The 15,562-nt window shown below is 42.3% G+C and overlaps 1 protein-coding gene across 2 annotated transcripts in view; it reads right to left on the minus strand.

Annotated features, from left to right (window-relative positions):
- Positions 1-1,511: 1,511 nt before the first annotated feature.
- The window catches only part of LOC121577644 (S-adenosylhomocysteine hydrolase-like protein 1), a 53,272-nt gene continuing 39,221 nt past the window's right edge, over positions 1,512-15,562 (minus strand). For both annotated transcript variants that reach the window (XM_041891398.2, XM_041891400.2), the window contains exons 5-17: positions 13,809-13,911; positions 11,774-11,868; positions 11,534-11,640; positions 11,313-11,429; positions 8,239-8,302; positions 4,722-4,810; positions 4,300-4,370; positions 4,044-4,138; positions 3,746-3,844; positions 3,590-3,658; positions 2,866-2,944; positions 2,367-2,487; positions 1,512-2,173 (exon numbers count right to left, since the gene is read on the minus strand). In XM_041891398.2, coding sequence (XP_041747332.2) covers positions 2,167-2,173; positions 2,367-2,487; positions 2,866-2,944; positions 3,590-3,658; positions 3,746-3,844; positions 4,044-4,138; positions 4,300-4,370; positions 4,722-4,810; positions 8,239-8,302; positions 11,313-11,429; positions 11,534-11,640; positions 11,774-11,868; positions 13,809-13,911 — 1,116 coding nt within the window. In that variant the 3' untranslated portion in view covers positions 1,512-2,166. The remainder of the gene's footprint in view (positions 2,174-2,366; positions 2,488-2,865; positions 2,945-3,589; positions 3,659-3,745; positions 3,845-4,043; positions 4,139-4,299; positions 4,371-4,721; positions 4,811-8,238; positions 8,303-11,312; positions 11,430-11,533; positions 11,641-11,773; positions 11,869-13,808; positions 13,912-15,562) is intronic.

The raw sequence follows: 15,562 nt of genomic DNA on the forward strand, positions 1-15,562 counted from the left end.
CCCCCCAAATCTTTATAAGAGACCACTAGATTTATGCACAGCGATTATATTGCAGAATCAGACCACTGTTGGACAGCTTCCAAAGAGGAAGAGAGCAGACAGACATAATCCTACAAGTGATGAATATGTACAGTAGCAGATGAGTCACAAGGCACTGTCACTTGACCAGTAACCAAAGTTAAGACGCCAATACCCCGCCAACAATGTTCTTCTCACGCATATGTCCTTGCTTGTAATGCCCAACAGCTTTAAGTAGTGCAAAGATGAAAGCGCTTTATTTCACAGTTGCATCAGCTAACATGTATACAAATAAAACAGTATCTGTTTCACGCAGCTAAAATGGAAGGACAGAGAAAGGACTGAAAACCATCGCAAAAACTAAATTGTACTTAGAGATGTGGTCTGTACTCAACTGACTCGGTGTCCCATATTAACAGACCAGGGTGGCAGTGCATGTCCTTTTAAATGCACAGGTAATACATACAGATTATTTACCCTCTGTAATACTACCGGCAGCTGGAACTAAAAAACAACATAAAATATGCAGTTTGCAGTCTGATGATCATCATTACTCAACTGAAAAACAACTCTCCCTTATGGAGAGTTGGTTGGCTGTGTAAGTTTCCTCTTTCTGCTCAAAACTGACAATAGTGACCTATGTGATGGTGACATGAAAACAGGCAGGTATGGATGCAGAGAACAGAGAAGGACAACATGGTGATCAGGAACGTTAAGAGAAAACAGGATTCACAACACAAAAAATGATACTAGTACTACTAGTAACAATACTTAAACTATCAGCCAACTACAATATTTCAAAAATAATTTCAATAATCATATTTCCACATTATTAGGACCAGAGATTGAGAAATGGGAACTCCACTATTGTCATTTGAGTCTGATAAGACTCCTCTAATACATTTCAGTGTTATTACCCTATTACCATGTGAGACTCAATCAAAACCAGTGCCACATTAGATAATCACTCTTCTGGTTACACATACCTTTCTGTATCTACATGTTGGTGAAGATAACTGCATTTCTGTACTGTACATGCATACATGTACTATACAGAAAAAACAATACATGGTCTGTCTGTATGTTTGCCTTAGGAGGTTTAGTCAATACAGTCAGTACAAGTAATCATCTTTTCAATTCAATCAAATGTCAGCTCTGTTTCAGAGGGAGAGAGATAGAGCAGTAAAATTACCAGCTGGTAGTAAACATCTATGTGGGTATAGTAAACATCTATGTGGGTATAGTAAACCTCTATGTTGGTATCATGTTTCCAGCAGGAAACGTGACAATGTGTTTAAAGGCCCAGTGCAGTCAAACACGTAAATGAGTCAATAGACCAATAAGAAAGAGTTCCAAACCTTTCTGACAATAACAGCTAGTTTTCAGTTTTCCCCTCACTCAGACCACTCCCAGACAGTCCTAGCTAAATTCTTGCTTGAGAAATTGCTCTTTACTAAGAAGCTATTTTTGTTTCTTTTTGACCATTTTAATTTAAAACAATCACAGTAAGGTATTTAATTGTTACCCAGAAATGATTAGATATTGAGATACAAACGGCTGCATTGGACTTTTAAATGGGACATTTTGTGGTTGAGACTTTCTATTGTAGAGGCCCATTTCTCCCTGTTCCCTTGGCTGGAATGTAATTATTTGAGAAGAGTGTAGCGACATCAATGCAGAAAACAAATATAAATCTCAATCAAAACTATCCCCCTTCCCTACACAATCATTTGGCACAATAATATAAACATAAATCAAACTACTAATAAACCATCAGAAAAATGTATATTCTAGTGGGGAGTGGGTATGAAATCAGACTTGTGTGGAAAAAAATACATCTCTAGCAGAGAGCCGAGTTTAAGTGCTGTACTTTCAATTGGTCATTCATGGCCAGTGGGATCCAGCATGTTGGTTTCTTAGAGGAGGTGTATATTTACAGAACTGATGGTGAAACTAAACACACAAAACAGCAAGTGAAACAGGGTAACACTTACTGAAGAAGATGACGGAATAGAGCTTGATTTGAAAACAAAAACAGTGTGTCTGGTGAAGTGTCTTTAAAAAAACAAAATATAGATTTCATTATCTTCTGGTCATCCAGGCCTTATCCAAGTCAAGGAGTGCAGAGTTGTGGTCCATTCATGCAAGCTAATACCTGTGAATCCCAAAAATTAACATAAACCTAGCAGTCAAATGTTTGTACTGAATGTCATACGAACCTTTACTTAGCTCGATTGGACCAATGAGAACATGTATGTTGTGGCTGTGGGGATGCATTGCAGATAAATCTGACATAAATCTGACATTTGGGTGTCATTTAAAGGGATCTTAGGGGGATGTAGTTGTACCTGTAGTAGTTGGGTTTGAATGGGCCATTCTTGTTGAGGCCCAGATACTTGGCCTGCTCATCTGAAATCTCTGTCAGGTGGGCGTCAAAGGTGGGCAGATGCAGGCTGGCAACATACTCATCTGAGACAATCCCAACACACATACAATTATAGAAGTGATAAACAATTTATTTTATTTTATTGTATTCAACGTAGCGATTTGTGTCAACGTAACAGAATGCCTCATTCACGTCACCAGAGGGCATAAGTAGGGCCTCAGAAACTAGTGAAAGTGGTTTGAACAGCTTGTCCAAAACAAGCACTTGTGATACAGTATCATTATGTCCACACTCACAGAGAGAGTGATTAAACAGCTAGAGCAGGAATTACTGTGGGTTGTGTAGCTAGCTAGACCATAACATAATAATTATAACAACTACCACTACAGCCACTATTTCTCTGTATTCTCATGTAACGCTCCAAACATAGCAGGATATAATAAGGGCTGTCGATGACTCACCCATCTTCTTGGGCAGCAAGTACACATCCTGTTTGTAGCGGCCCTCTGGAGCATTGTACAGCTCAATAAGGGCCAGAGCCTGTTGGAGAAATGAAGCACCATACACAATCATCGGTACACACACACAATCTCAGGAATATAAACATATCAATACTCACATTATACAATGTACTCGTGTGAACACATAGAGCCCCCTTACGTTCAAACAACATTTTATAAATACCCACACCATTCCTGGAACCTTCAAATAAACACTGAACCTTTTTAGAAATGCCATAACAGCAGTCTAAATATACAGCTGTGCATGTAAATATACTTTGCTTAATGTGCCAAATGAAAGGTGTTATCTGATGCACAAATTGTCACTGAATGAAATATGCACTAGGGGAGATGGCTACACTATGCCATTGCTTCCTTGTCCGAGCTTGATGTTCTACACAGTGCTCTGAGAGTCTATCTAATCTACATGAGTTCAGATAAGCCCTCCTTAGCCATTCCCCCCCTGGAGTTTTATTATTAGAGATGACACTGAGGTCAAGGCACCCTCTTATCATCTACCACGGTGGCCTAATTATGGGAGGGAATAGACCACATAATAACCCACAGACTCTGCTATCTGGTAGCTAGTGTGGGGTTGGGAGAGGCAGTGAGGGTCTGTATTACCTGCTGCTAACTGCAGCACTACTCTAGCTGGTTGTTAGCTACTGTGGGGAGTGTCTTTTACCTGGGTCGTGGCTGTGATTGACAGGACGAAGGTGGGAACTGTGGAGCAGCTGAGGTTCAGAAGACGACCCTAAGGGAGACACACAAACATTTAATTTGCTATGTGGGAGTATATGTGCATGCATGTGTGTGTGTGTGTGTGTGTGTAACTTCCCACCTCGGCCAGCAGGATGACCCTCTTGCCATCAGGCCAGATGACGTGGTCCACCTGAGAGCGCACTCTCTCCCAGGTCAGCTCGGGGGTCCGCAGGCTCGCCTGGTTAGCAGGTCACACACACACAAGGGTCATGCAAACACACTATGCACTCTCACTCACACTCTACTAAAAGTCTAAATATGCAGTACATTTGAAATCATCATCATGAACATCATATTCCCAGGAAAACTTCAAATATTGCCTCCCTTGATTTTTACGATTTACAGTAGCAACAAATTGAGTTGTCAAAGTTCCTCACCACGTCAATCTCAGTGTTGGAGTGCCCCATGTTGCACACGATGGAGCCGTTCTTCATGCGGTCCAGCTGGTCCCTGGTCACCACGTTCTTATTCCCTAGGAGACCACAGAAGAACACCAGTCTAAAACCTCCATCTCCATATAGGCCTTAGCACAAACCCTCAGGGTGATTAGGTGATTTTTTTTTTTTTACAAATCATATATAACTGTCCAAAATAATATCACAATTCATTACACAGTAGTTTGATGTTGTTTACCAGTGCATGTGATGATGACGTCCACCTGGCGGATGACCTCGTTCAGCTTGACCACCCTGAAGCCGTCCATGCTGTTAAGACACACATGGGGAGAGAGGGGTTAGTCAGAACCGAGGGGGAGAGACAAGTGCTCTGCCTACTGTAAAGTTGGTTAGTACTGGTTGATGAGTGCCATTCAAATAATAAGGCTCCTTTGTTTTATTTAAAGATTTAATACATTGCTCTCTGGTTTCTATCATTTTATCCTGAATTATAAAAGCCAGCTCATATTTTCTGTTTATATTTTGCTGGAGTATTTGTGTTTCAAAGGTTTATCTTAGAGCAGGGCAAAAAGACTCCTGGTGTCACTTTATGGTGTCATTTCTCTGGGTCAGCAGTGCTTAACATTTGGTACTTCCTGCTTCCTACTTGCTGTCCCTCACCAGGCCTGCAAGGCGCAGATGGGATCTATCTCTGTGACGTAGACGATGGATCCCATGGCTTTCAGCGCGGCAGTGCAACCTTTCCCGACCTGCAGGGAGAGCACATTTCATTAGCATTACATAACATGACCACATCACATTGACCTCAATAAACAGAAAAGGCCACAATGGACCCACTACAGAACATGTACACCGGTAAACCTTGACGTCCACATTAGTCTTTAGAGGCAGATTACATTAGACTGAATACACAATGACTTAGCATGAGATAGCATTGAACTCTTCAGTACAGTGGGGAAGAAAAGTATTTAGTCAGCCACCAATTGTGCAAGTTCTCCCACTTAAAAAGATGAGAGAGGCCTGTAATTTTCATCGTAGGTACACGTCAACTATGACAGACAAATAGAGAGAAAAAAATCCAGAAAATCACATTGTAGGATTTTTAATGAATTTATTTGCAAATTATGGTCGAAAATAAGTATTTAGTCACCTACAAACAAGCAAGATTTCTGGCTCTCACAGACCTGTAACTTCTTCTTTAAGAGGCTCCTCTGTCATCCACTCGTTACCTGTATTAATGGCACCTGTTTGAACTTGTTATCAGTATAAAAGACACCTGTCCACAACCTCAAACAGTCACACTCCAAACTCCACTATGGCCAAGACCAAAGAGCTGTCAAAGGACACCAGAAACAAAATTGTAGACCTGCACCAGGCTGGGAAGACTGAATCTGCAATAGGTAAGCAGCTTGGTTTGAAGAAATCAACTGTGGGAGCAATTATTAGGAAATGGAAGACATACAAGACCACTGATAATCTCCCTCGATCTGGGGCTCCACGCAAGATCTCACCCCGTGGGGTCAAAATGATCACAAGAACGGTGAGCAAAAATCCCAGAACCACACGGGGGAACCTAGTGAATGACCTGCAGAAAGCTGGGACCAAAGTAACAAAGCCTACCATCAGTAACACACTACGCCGCCAGGGACTCAAATCCTGCAGTGCCAGACGTGTCCCCCTGCTTAAGCCAGTACATGTCCAGGCCCGTCTGAAGTTTGCTAGAGTGCATTTGGATGATCCAGAAGAGGATTGGGAGAATGTCATATGGTCAGATGAAACCAAAATAGAACTTTTTGGTAAAAACTCAACTCATCGTGTTTGGAGGACAAAGAATGCTGAGTTGCATCCAAAGAACACCATACCTACTGTGAAGCATGGGGGTGGAAACATCATGCTTTGGGGCTGTTTTTCTGCAAAGGGACCAGGACGACTGATCCGTGTAAAGGAAAGAATGAATGGGGCCATGTATCGTGAGATTTTGAGTGAAAACCTCCTTCCATCAGCAAGGGCATTGAAGATGAAACGTGGCTGGGTCTTTCAGCATGACAATGATCCCAAACACACCGCCCGGGCAACGAAGGAGTGGCTTCGTAAGAAGCATTTCAAGGTCCTGGAGTGGCCTAGCCAGTCTCCAGATCTCAACCCCATAGAAAATCTTTGGAAGGAGTTGAAAGTCCGTGTTGCCCAGCGACAGCCCCAAAACATCACTGCTCTAGAGGAGATCTGCATGGAGGAATGGGCCAAAATACCAGCAACAGTGTGTGAAAACCTTGTGAAGACTTACAGAAAGCGTTTGACCTGTGTCATTGCCAACAAAGGGTATATAACAAAGTATTGAGAAACTTTTGTTATTGACCAAATACTTATTTTCCACCATAATTTGCAAATAAATTCATTAAAAACCCTACAATGTGATTTTCTGGATTTTTTTTCTCATTTTGTCTGTCATAGTTGACGTGTACCTATGATGAAAATTACAGGCCTCTCTCATCTTTTTAAGTGGGAGAACATGCACAATTGGTGGCTGACTAAATACTTTTTTCCCCCACTGTATATACACTACTGGTCAAAAGTTTTAGAACACCTACTCTTTCAAGGGTTTTTCTTTATCTTTACTATTTTCTACATTGTAGAATAATAGTGATGACATCAAAACTATGAAATAACACATATGGAATCATGTAGTAACCAAAAATATCATCAAATTGATCAGAAATACAGTGGACATTGTTAATGTTGTAAATGGCTATTGTAGCTGGAAACTGCTATTTTTTTATGGAATATCTACATAGGCGTAGAGAGGCCCATTATCAGCAACCATCAGTCCTGTGTTACAATGGCATGTTGTGTTTGCTAATCCAAGTTTATCATTTTAAAAAGCTTATTGATCATTAGAAAATCCTTTTGCAATTATGTTAGCACAGCTGAAAACTGTTGTGCTGATTAAAGAAGCAATAAAACCGGCCTTCTTGAGACTAGTTGAGTATCTGGAGCATCAGCAATTGTGGGTTTCTTCTGAAACTCGTCAGTCTATTCTTGTTCTGAGAAATGAAGGCTATTCCATGCGAGAAATTGCCAAGAAACTGAAGATCTCGTACAACGCTGTGTACTACTCCCTTCACAGAACAGCGCAAACTGGCTCTAACCAGAATAGAAAGAGGAGTGGGAGGCCCTGTTGCACAACTGAGCAAGAGGACAAATAAATTAGTGTGTCTAGTTTGAGAAACAGACGCCTCACAGGTCCTCAACTGGCAGCTTCATTAAATAGTACCCGCAAAGCACCAGTCTCAACATCAACAGTGAAGAGGCGACTCCGGGATGCTGACCTTCTAGGCAGAGTTGCAAAGAAAAAGAAAAAGAAAAGAAAAAGAAAAGATTAAGATGGGCAAAAGAACACAGACACTGGACAGAGGAAGATTGGAAAAAAAGTGTTATGGACAGACGAATCGAAGTTTGAGGTGTTCCGATCACAAAGAAGAACATTTGTGAGACGCAGACCAAATGAAAAGATGGTGGAGGAGTATCTGTCAAGAATGGTGGAGGCAATGTGACGCTCTGGGGGTGCTTTGGTGGTAGTAAAGTGGGAGATTTGTACAGGGTAAAAGGGATCTTGAAGAAGGAAGGCTATCACTCCATTTTGCAACGCCATGCCATACCCTGTTGATTGGAGCCAATTTCCTCCTACAACAGGACAATGACCCAAAGCACAGCTCCAAATTATGCAAGAACTATTTAGGGAAGAAGCAGTCAGCTGGAATTCTGTCTATAATGGAGTGGCCAGCACAGTCACCAGATCTCAACACTATTGAGCTGTTGTGGGAGCAGCTTGACCGTATGGTACGTAAGAAGTGCCCATCAAGCCAATCCAACTTGTGGGAGGTGCTTCAGGAAGCATGGGGTGAAATCTTTTCAGATTACCTCAAGAAATTGACAACTAGAATGCCAAAGGTCTGCAAGGCTGTAATTGCTGCAAATGGAGGATTCTTTGACGAAAGCAACGTTTGAAGGACACAATTATTATTTCAATTAAAAATCATTATTTCTAACCTTGTCAATGACTACATTTCCTATTCATTTTGCTATATTTCCTATTCAAACTCATTTCATGGAAAACAAAGGACATTTCTAAGTGACCCCAAACTTTTGAAGGGTAGTGTAAATTATGAAACCTCCTTACCTCTCCATAACCACAGACAACAACCTGCTTTCCTCCAAACATTACGTCTGTGGTCCTCTTCAGGCTGCAGACAGAAACATGGAGACAGAAACAGTGGAAACAATAGGATTCAGAATGTCAGCCTTTCTGTGGTATGTTAAAACTCCAGGTAGAGTGAAGTGGGCAGTAGCAGTCTATAAAAGCAATTTCTCAGGCCACAGAAGTCATGTTGTTAGCCTGATTTATTGGCTTTGTCTATTATACAGGCCAGAGATGCTTTGGCTGGGACACTGAAAATGCATCATATTTTGCCTTGGGGAAAAATTCAGCAGCACAGGACTTCAGTATATCAAATCAGAAATCTAATCAAATCAAATTTTATTTTATTTGTCATATGCACCGAATACATGTGTAGATCTTACCGTGAAATGCTTACTTACAAGTCCTTAACCAACAATGCAGTTCAAGAAATAGAGTTAACAAAATATTTACTAAATAAACTAAAGTAAAATATAAAATAAAAAGTAACACAAAATTACATAAACAATAACGAGGCTATATACAGGGGTACCGGTACAGAGTCAATGTGCGGGGGTACAGGTTAGTTGAGGTAATTTGTACATGTAAAGTGACTATGCATAGATAATAAACAGTGAGTAGCAGGTTGAGGGAGAGGTTGTTGTCCTGGCACCACACTGTCATCGTTGTCGTTGATCAGGCCTACCACTGTTGTGTCGTCAGCAAACTTAATGATTGTGTTGGAGTCGTGCTTGGCCACGCAGTCGTGGGTGAACAGGGAGTACAGGAGGGGACTAAGCACGCACCCCTGAGGGGCCCCAGTGTTGAGGATCAGCGTGGCAGATGTGTTGTTGCCTACCCTTACCACCTGGGGGCAGCCTGTCAGGAAATCCAGGATCCAGTTGCAGAGGGAGATGTTTAGTCCCAGGGTCCTTAGCTTAGTGATGAGCTTTGTGGGCACTATGGTGTTGAATGTTGAGCTGTAGTCAATGAACAGCATTCTCACATAGGTGTTCCTTTTGTCCAGGTGGGAAAGGGCAGTGTAGAGTGCGATTGAGATTGCGTCATCTGTGGATCTGTTGGGGCGGTATGCGGGTCTAGGGTTTCCGGGATGATGTTGTTGATGTGAGCCATGACCAGCCTTTCAAAGCACTTCACGGCTACCGAAGTGAGTGCTATGGGGCGGTAGTCATTTTGGCAGGTTACCTTTGCTTTCTTGGGCACAGGGACTATGGTGGTCTGCTTGAAACATGTAGGTATTACAGACTCGGTCTGGGAGAGGTTGAAAATGTCAGTGAAGACACTTGCCAGTTGGTCCACGCATGCTCTGAGTACACGTCCTGGTAATCAGTCTGGCCCCGTGGCCTTGTGAATGTTGACCTGTTTAAAGGTCTTGCCCACATCGGCTACGGAGAGCGTGATCACACAGTCGTCCGGAACAGCTGGTGCTCTCATGCATGCTTCAGTGTTGCTTGCCTCGAAGCGAGCATAAAAGGCATTTAGCTAATCTGGTAGGCTCGCGTCACTGGGCAGCTCGCGGCTGGGGTTCCCTTTGTAGTCCGTAATAGTTTGCAAGCCCTGCCACATCCGAAGAGCGTCAGAGCCAGTGTAATAGGATTCAATCTTAGTCCTGTATTGACGCTTTTGCCTGTTTGATGGTTCGTTGGAGGGCTTAGCGAGATTTCTTATAAGTGTCCGGATTAGTGTCCCGCTCCTTGAAAGCGGCAGCTCTAGCCTTTAGCTCGGTGCGGATGTTGCCTGTAATCCATGGCTTCTGGTTGGGATATGTACGTACGGTCACTGTGGGGACGACGTCGTCGATGCACTTATTGATGAAGCCGGTGACTGAGGTGGTATACTCTTCAATGCCATTAGATGAATCACGGAACATATTCCAGTCTGCGCTAGCAAAACAGTCCTGTAATGTAGAATCCACGTCATCTGACCAATTCCGTATTGAGTGAGTCACTGGTACTTCCTGCTTTAGCTTTTGCTTGTAAGCAGGAATTAGAAGGATATAATTATGGTCAGATTTGCCAAATGGAAGGCGAGGGAGTGCTTTGTATGCATCTCTGTGTGTAGAGTAAATGTGGTCTAGAGTTTTCTTTCCTCTGGTTGCACATGTGACATGCTGGTAGAAATGAGGTAAAATGGATTTAAGTTAGCCTGCATTAAAGTCCCCGGCCACTGGGAGCGCCACTTCTGGATGAACATTTTCTTGTTTGCTTATGGCCTTATACAGCTCATTGAGTGCGGTCTTAGAGCCAGCATCGGTTTGTGGTGGTAAATACACGGCTATGAATAATATAGATGAGAACTCTCTTGGTAGATAGTGTGGTCTACAGCTTATCATGAGGTACTCTACCTCAGGCGAGCAATACCTCGCCTGAGGTAGAGTGTGAGACTTCTTTAAATATTAGACATCGTGCACCAGCAGTTATTGAAAAATAGACACACACCCCCGCCCCTCGTCTTACCAGACGTAGCTGCTCTGTCCTGCCGATGTACGGAAAACCCAGCCACGACTCGGTGAAATATAAGATATTACAGTTTTTAATGTCCTGTTGGTAGGATAGTCTCGACCGTAGATCATCGAGTTTGTTTTCCAGTGATTGCACGTTGGCCAATAGAAGCGATGGTAGTGGCGATTTACTCACTCGCCTTCTCCCTCTGTATCTCTGCCTTTTCTTCACGCGAATGACGAGGATTTGGGCCTGGTCTCCGGAAAGCAGTATATCCTTCACGTCGGACTCATTAAATAAATAATCTTCATCCAGTTTGAGGTGAGTAACCGCTGTTCTGATGTCCAGAAGCTATTTTCGGTCATAAGAGACGGTAGCAGCAACATTATGTACAAAATAAGTTACAAACAATGCGAAAAACTAAACAAAACAGTTGGTTAGGAGCCCGTAAAACAGCAGCCATCCCCTCCGGCGCCATTATATTGTCTAGTGTATATGATTTTATGTATGTACAGTATTTGATCTACAAAAAAAATCTAATTGATACATTGTTATGTAGTGCAGTGTTGTAGTGAGACAACATTCACTTCGCTTAAAGGTTCATTTAACACCTACCCATCCAGGATAGACTCTCTGCAGCAGTAGAGGTTGTCAAACTTCTGCTTTGTCACAGAGTCATTCACGTTCATGGCTGGCACACACAGCTTGCCTGCTTTGGACAACTGGTACAACCTGAAAGACAAAGAGGAAGTGACTAAGGAACTTAACTCAGAGTTGCCTGCTGGTCTTATGAACGTGTGTGACTGTGAATGTGCTGTAATCAGAAATGAAATGACCTGTGGACCCCAGTCACACTCTCCTCCACAATGCCCCTGATCTTCTTGAAGACGTTGGGGTATTTCTTATACACCCAGTGGGTCAAGTCCCCTCCATCATCAAGGATCTACCACAGACACAGCAAGAAGGGACAACATTCTCAAACAGTGACAACAGACACATATCAGTAACACAAAATGGTCTACAAGGACATTTGCCTTGCTGTTAAAGGAGGATAAATGATATACTTATATGGGTACCATGTTAGGCTGCCAGCCCTCCATGTTGACGCACTTGTCGATACACCACCAGAAGTCATCCTCAGATTCCCCCTTCCAGGCAAAAACCGCCACACCTGCACAAATCACAAGGTAGTTGGGAGAATAGAGGTGTTCGATATTACTATATTTCTCCAGATCAGACAGATATTACCAAACAGAGACATATCCAAATCCCTTTTGAAACAACAGCACAGCATTGGTTTGTGATGCAAAGACCCTTCATTCCAGAGAGCGCAGAACTGATGACGTTTGAACGCACGGTGCTCGATGTCCGTATAATCTGCTCTAAAGCCATATTAATATAATGACCTGCAGCTTAACTCCAGATATCTGGACCTGCACAACAATCCAACCACAACACCACAGAGCCTAGAACAGCGCTCACCTTCTGTAGGCTCCTCCAGCAGGCAGTACACTTACACAACCCTGCTCACTAAAGACTTCAGCTCTCTAACATTAAAGCCAACTTCACACTCTCATAATCATTCAGGAAACGGGTATCAATAGCAGCCATAACTAACAGTATTGACATCAGTACTGAACAATCATGTAGGATCGCTACAGTAGCTACTGTAGCTTATTAGGCTTAGTTACACAGTAGTCCTATCCTGCTATGTGTCTTCATGACCAATTGTTGTGAACTGACCTAACATTTTACTTCCATTCTGACATGCTTATAACATCATAATGCAGGCTTTATAACACAGAGGGTGTGAGTAAAGCCCCTCCGTATGTCTGTTCTCTAAACCAAGAGGGGATAATAAGCTGGGTCTCTTGTCACGAAAGCTGTTATCCTGTGATTTATAGAAGAGGACCAGACATCAGGTGATAGCTGCAGCAGAACAGAAGGCCTCCTGGTCATTTCTACCCCAGAGAGTAGAGCAGAGCAGGCAGGCAAGGAACAGAAGCTGCCAGAGGACACAGCGCTTTCATCTGTTAGCAGGGAGATTTCTCTCCATAAAGACCTGGACCAACTGTTTATTAGAAAGAGATACTCTGACAGATGGAGCTTTACACAACTATGTGGGAAAGGGAGAGCTTATGTAAAAAAAAAAAATAGAGTGGTACACTAAAACACAAATCTGATTCCTGCTATTGGACTAGAGGGTTGGGGAGATTTTGAAAGCTCCATGGTTCCTCTGCCATGCTACTAGAAACACGGTATACAGTACCTGGGCTTAGGATCTCTATCCCACTGACTTTTTCTTAGTTAACCTCATATCTAGTCCTCCAACCTCATCCCTGTCTCTGTGTCTGTAAGTATACACCTAGTCTCTGTGTCTGTAAGTATACACCTACGTACTACCATCTATCTACTCCCTTCATCTAGTCAAGTCTCCATCTCAGTAGGTTTCTGGCAGGCTTGCTGTATGGTATGAAGATTGCTGGCATAACTCACACATAGAAAATGTAAACACTGCTGAGAGTGGGTTGTAAATGGTCAGAGGATACTGTTGTGCGTAGGACAAGTTAATCAGCCCACAGCCTGTGTGCCAGTTCCTCTCCCAGCTTGAGCTGTGTGACTGGTGATATTTACTTTAATGCAGTCTGACTCTGTTGTGAACCTCTCCGGCTAACAGACCATGAACAAAGACACCCCACTACGGAAACACATATACTTAACAATCACCCAGCAACCCAAGAGATATGTGTCTTGGTGCTGTAGTTCAATGACTAGAGGGCAAGACTGATGTTTTCTCTGTGTTTTCCATGACTTTATTGAGAACATCTCGAAACACGTCTCCTTGGTTTCAAAGGGCACAGGGAAGCAAATCCCCCCCAACTCTTAGCACCCTTACAAGAAACACCCATTTAACAATAATGTAATTCATTACATATTAATAAGAGTTAAATTATGCATAGTATGCAGAAATACTACTAATTAATGTGAATGTGATGAACCACAACTCTCAAAAACCTCTTATGAAGTACAATCAGCCTCTCATTCTTTTCCATATAGAAGCTCATACTGTAACAAAGCAGCAAAGTAGTGATGTAGAAAGCTTTTACTTACTGATCTCTGAGAGGGCAGCTGCCACCTCGTTCTGTGTGGAGTAGATGTTACAGGCTGTCCAGCGACACTGGGCCCCCAGAGCCACCAGAGTCTCAATCAACACCTGAGGGCAAGAGAGAGAGGAGGGGGTTGAATGAGAGAGGCACAAAAAAAATACAGATATGTACAAGTAATATGTTGTATCATAAATAGCCTAGCTGATAGAGAGAGCAGTAAATTTTTTTACATTTTAGTCATTTAGCAGACGCTCTTATCCAGAGCGACTTACAGTTAGTGAGTGCATACATAAAAAAAATAAATAAAATCATACTGGCCCCCCGTGGGAATCGAACCCACAACCCTGGCGTTGCAAGCGCCATGCTCTACCAACTGAGCTACACGGGGCCCATAGTAGAACTCAATATATTTAGTCTTCAGAAAGTATTCACACAGTGCTCTTGTGTTACAAATGGGATTAAAATGGATTTTATTGTAAGTTTTGGTCAATGATCTACACACAATACTCTAATTTCAAAGTGGAAGAAAAATTATACAATATTTCTTTCATACATTTTAGGTTATTGTCCTGCTGAAAGGTGAATTTGTCTCTCAGTGTCTGTTGGAAAGGAGACTGAACCAGGTTTTTCTGTAGGATTTTGCCTGCTCGATTACATTTATTTTTGTCCTAAATAACTCCCTAGTCCTTGCCGATGACAAGCATAATCATAACATGATGCAGTCCCCACCATGCTTGAAAATATGAAGAGTTGTACTCAGTGATGTGTTGTGTTGGATTTGACCCAAACATAACGTTTTGTATTCACGACAAAAAGTGAATTTCTTTGCCATATATTTTGCAGTATTTCTTTGCCATATTTTTTGCAAAATTACTTTAGTGCCTTATTGCAAACAGGATGCATGTTTTGAAATATTTATTTTCTGTACAGGCTTCCTTCTTTCACTCTGTCATTTAGGTTAGCATTGTGGAGTAACTACAGTTGAAGTCGGAAGTTTACATACACTTAGGTTGGAGTCATTAAAACTCGTTTTTCAACCACTCCACAAATTTCTTGTTAACGAACTATAGTTTTGGCATGTCGGTTAGGACATCTACTTTGTGCATGACACAAGTAATTGTACCAATTGTTTACAGACAGATTATTTCACTTATAATTCACTGTATCACAATTCCAGTGGGTCAGAAGTTTACATACATTAAGTTGACTGTGCCTTTAAACAGCTTGGAAAATTCCAGAAAATGATGTCATGGCTTTAGAAGCTTCTGATAGGCTAATTGACATCATTTGAGTCAATTGGAGGTGTACCTGTGGATGTATTTCAAGGCCTACCTTCAAACTCAGTGCCTCTTTGCTTGACATCATGGGAAAAGCAGAATAAATCAGCCAAGACCTCAGAAAAAGAATTGTAGACCTCCACAGTAGCCACAGTCTGGTTCATCCTTGGGAGCAATTTCCAAAACGCCTGAAGGTCCCACGTTCATCTGTACAAACAATAGTACGCAAGTATAAACACCATGGGACCACGCAGCCGTCATACCGCTCAGGAAGGAGACGCGATCTGTCTCCTAGAGATGAACGTACGTTGGTGCGAAAAGTGCAAATCAATCCCAGAACAACAGCAAAGGACCTTGTGAAGATGCTGGAGGAAACAGGTACAAAAGTATCTATATCCACAGTAAAATTAGTCCTATATCAACATAACCTGAAAGGCTGCTCAGCAAGGAAGAAGCCACTGCTCCAAAACCGTCATAAAAA

Source organism: Coregonus clupeaformis, chromosome 12 (genome assembly GCF_020615455.1).
Source record: "Coregonus clupeaformis isolate EN_2021a chromosome 12, ASM2061545v1, whole genome shotgun sequence".
NCBI lineage: Eukaryota > Metazoa > Chordata > Actinopteri > Salmoniformes > Salmonidae > Coregonus > Coregonus clupeaformis.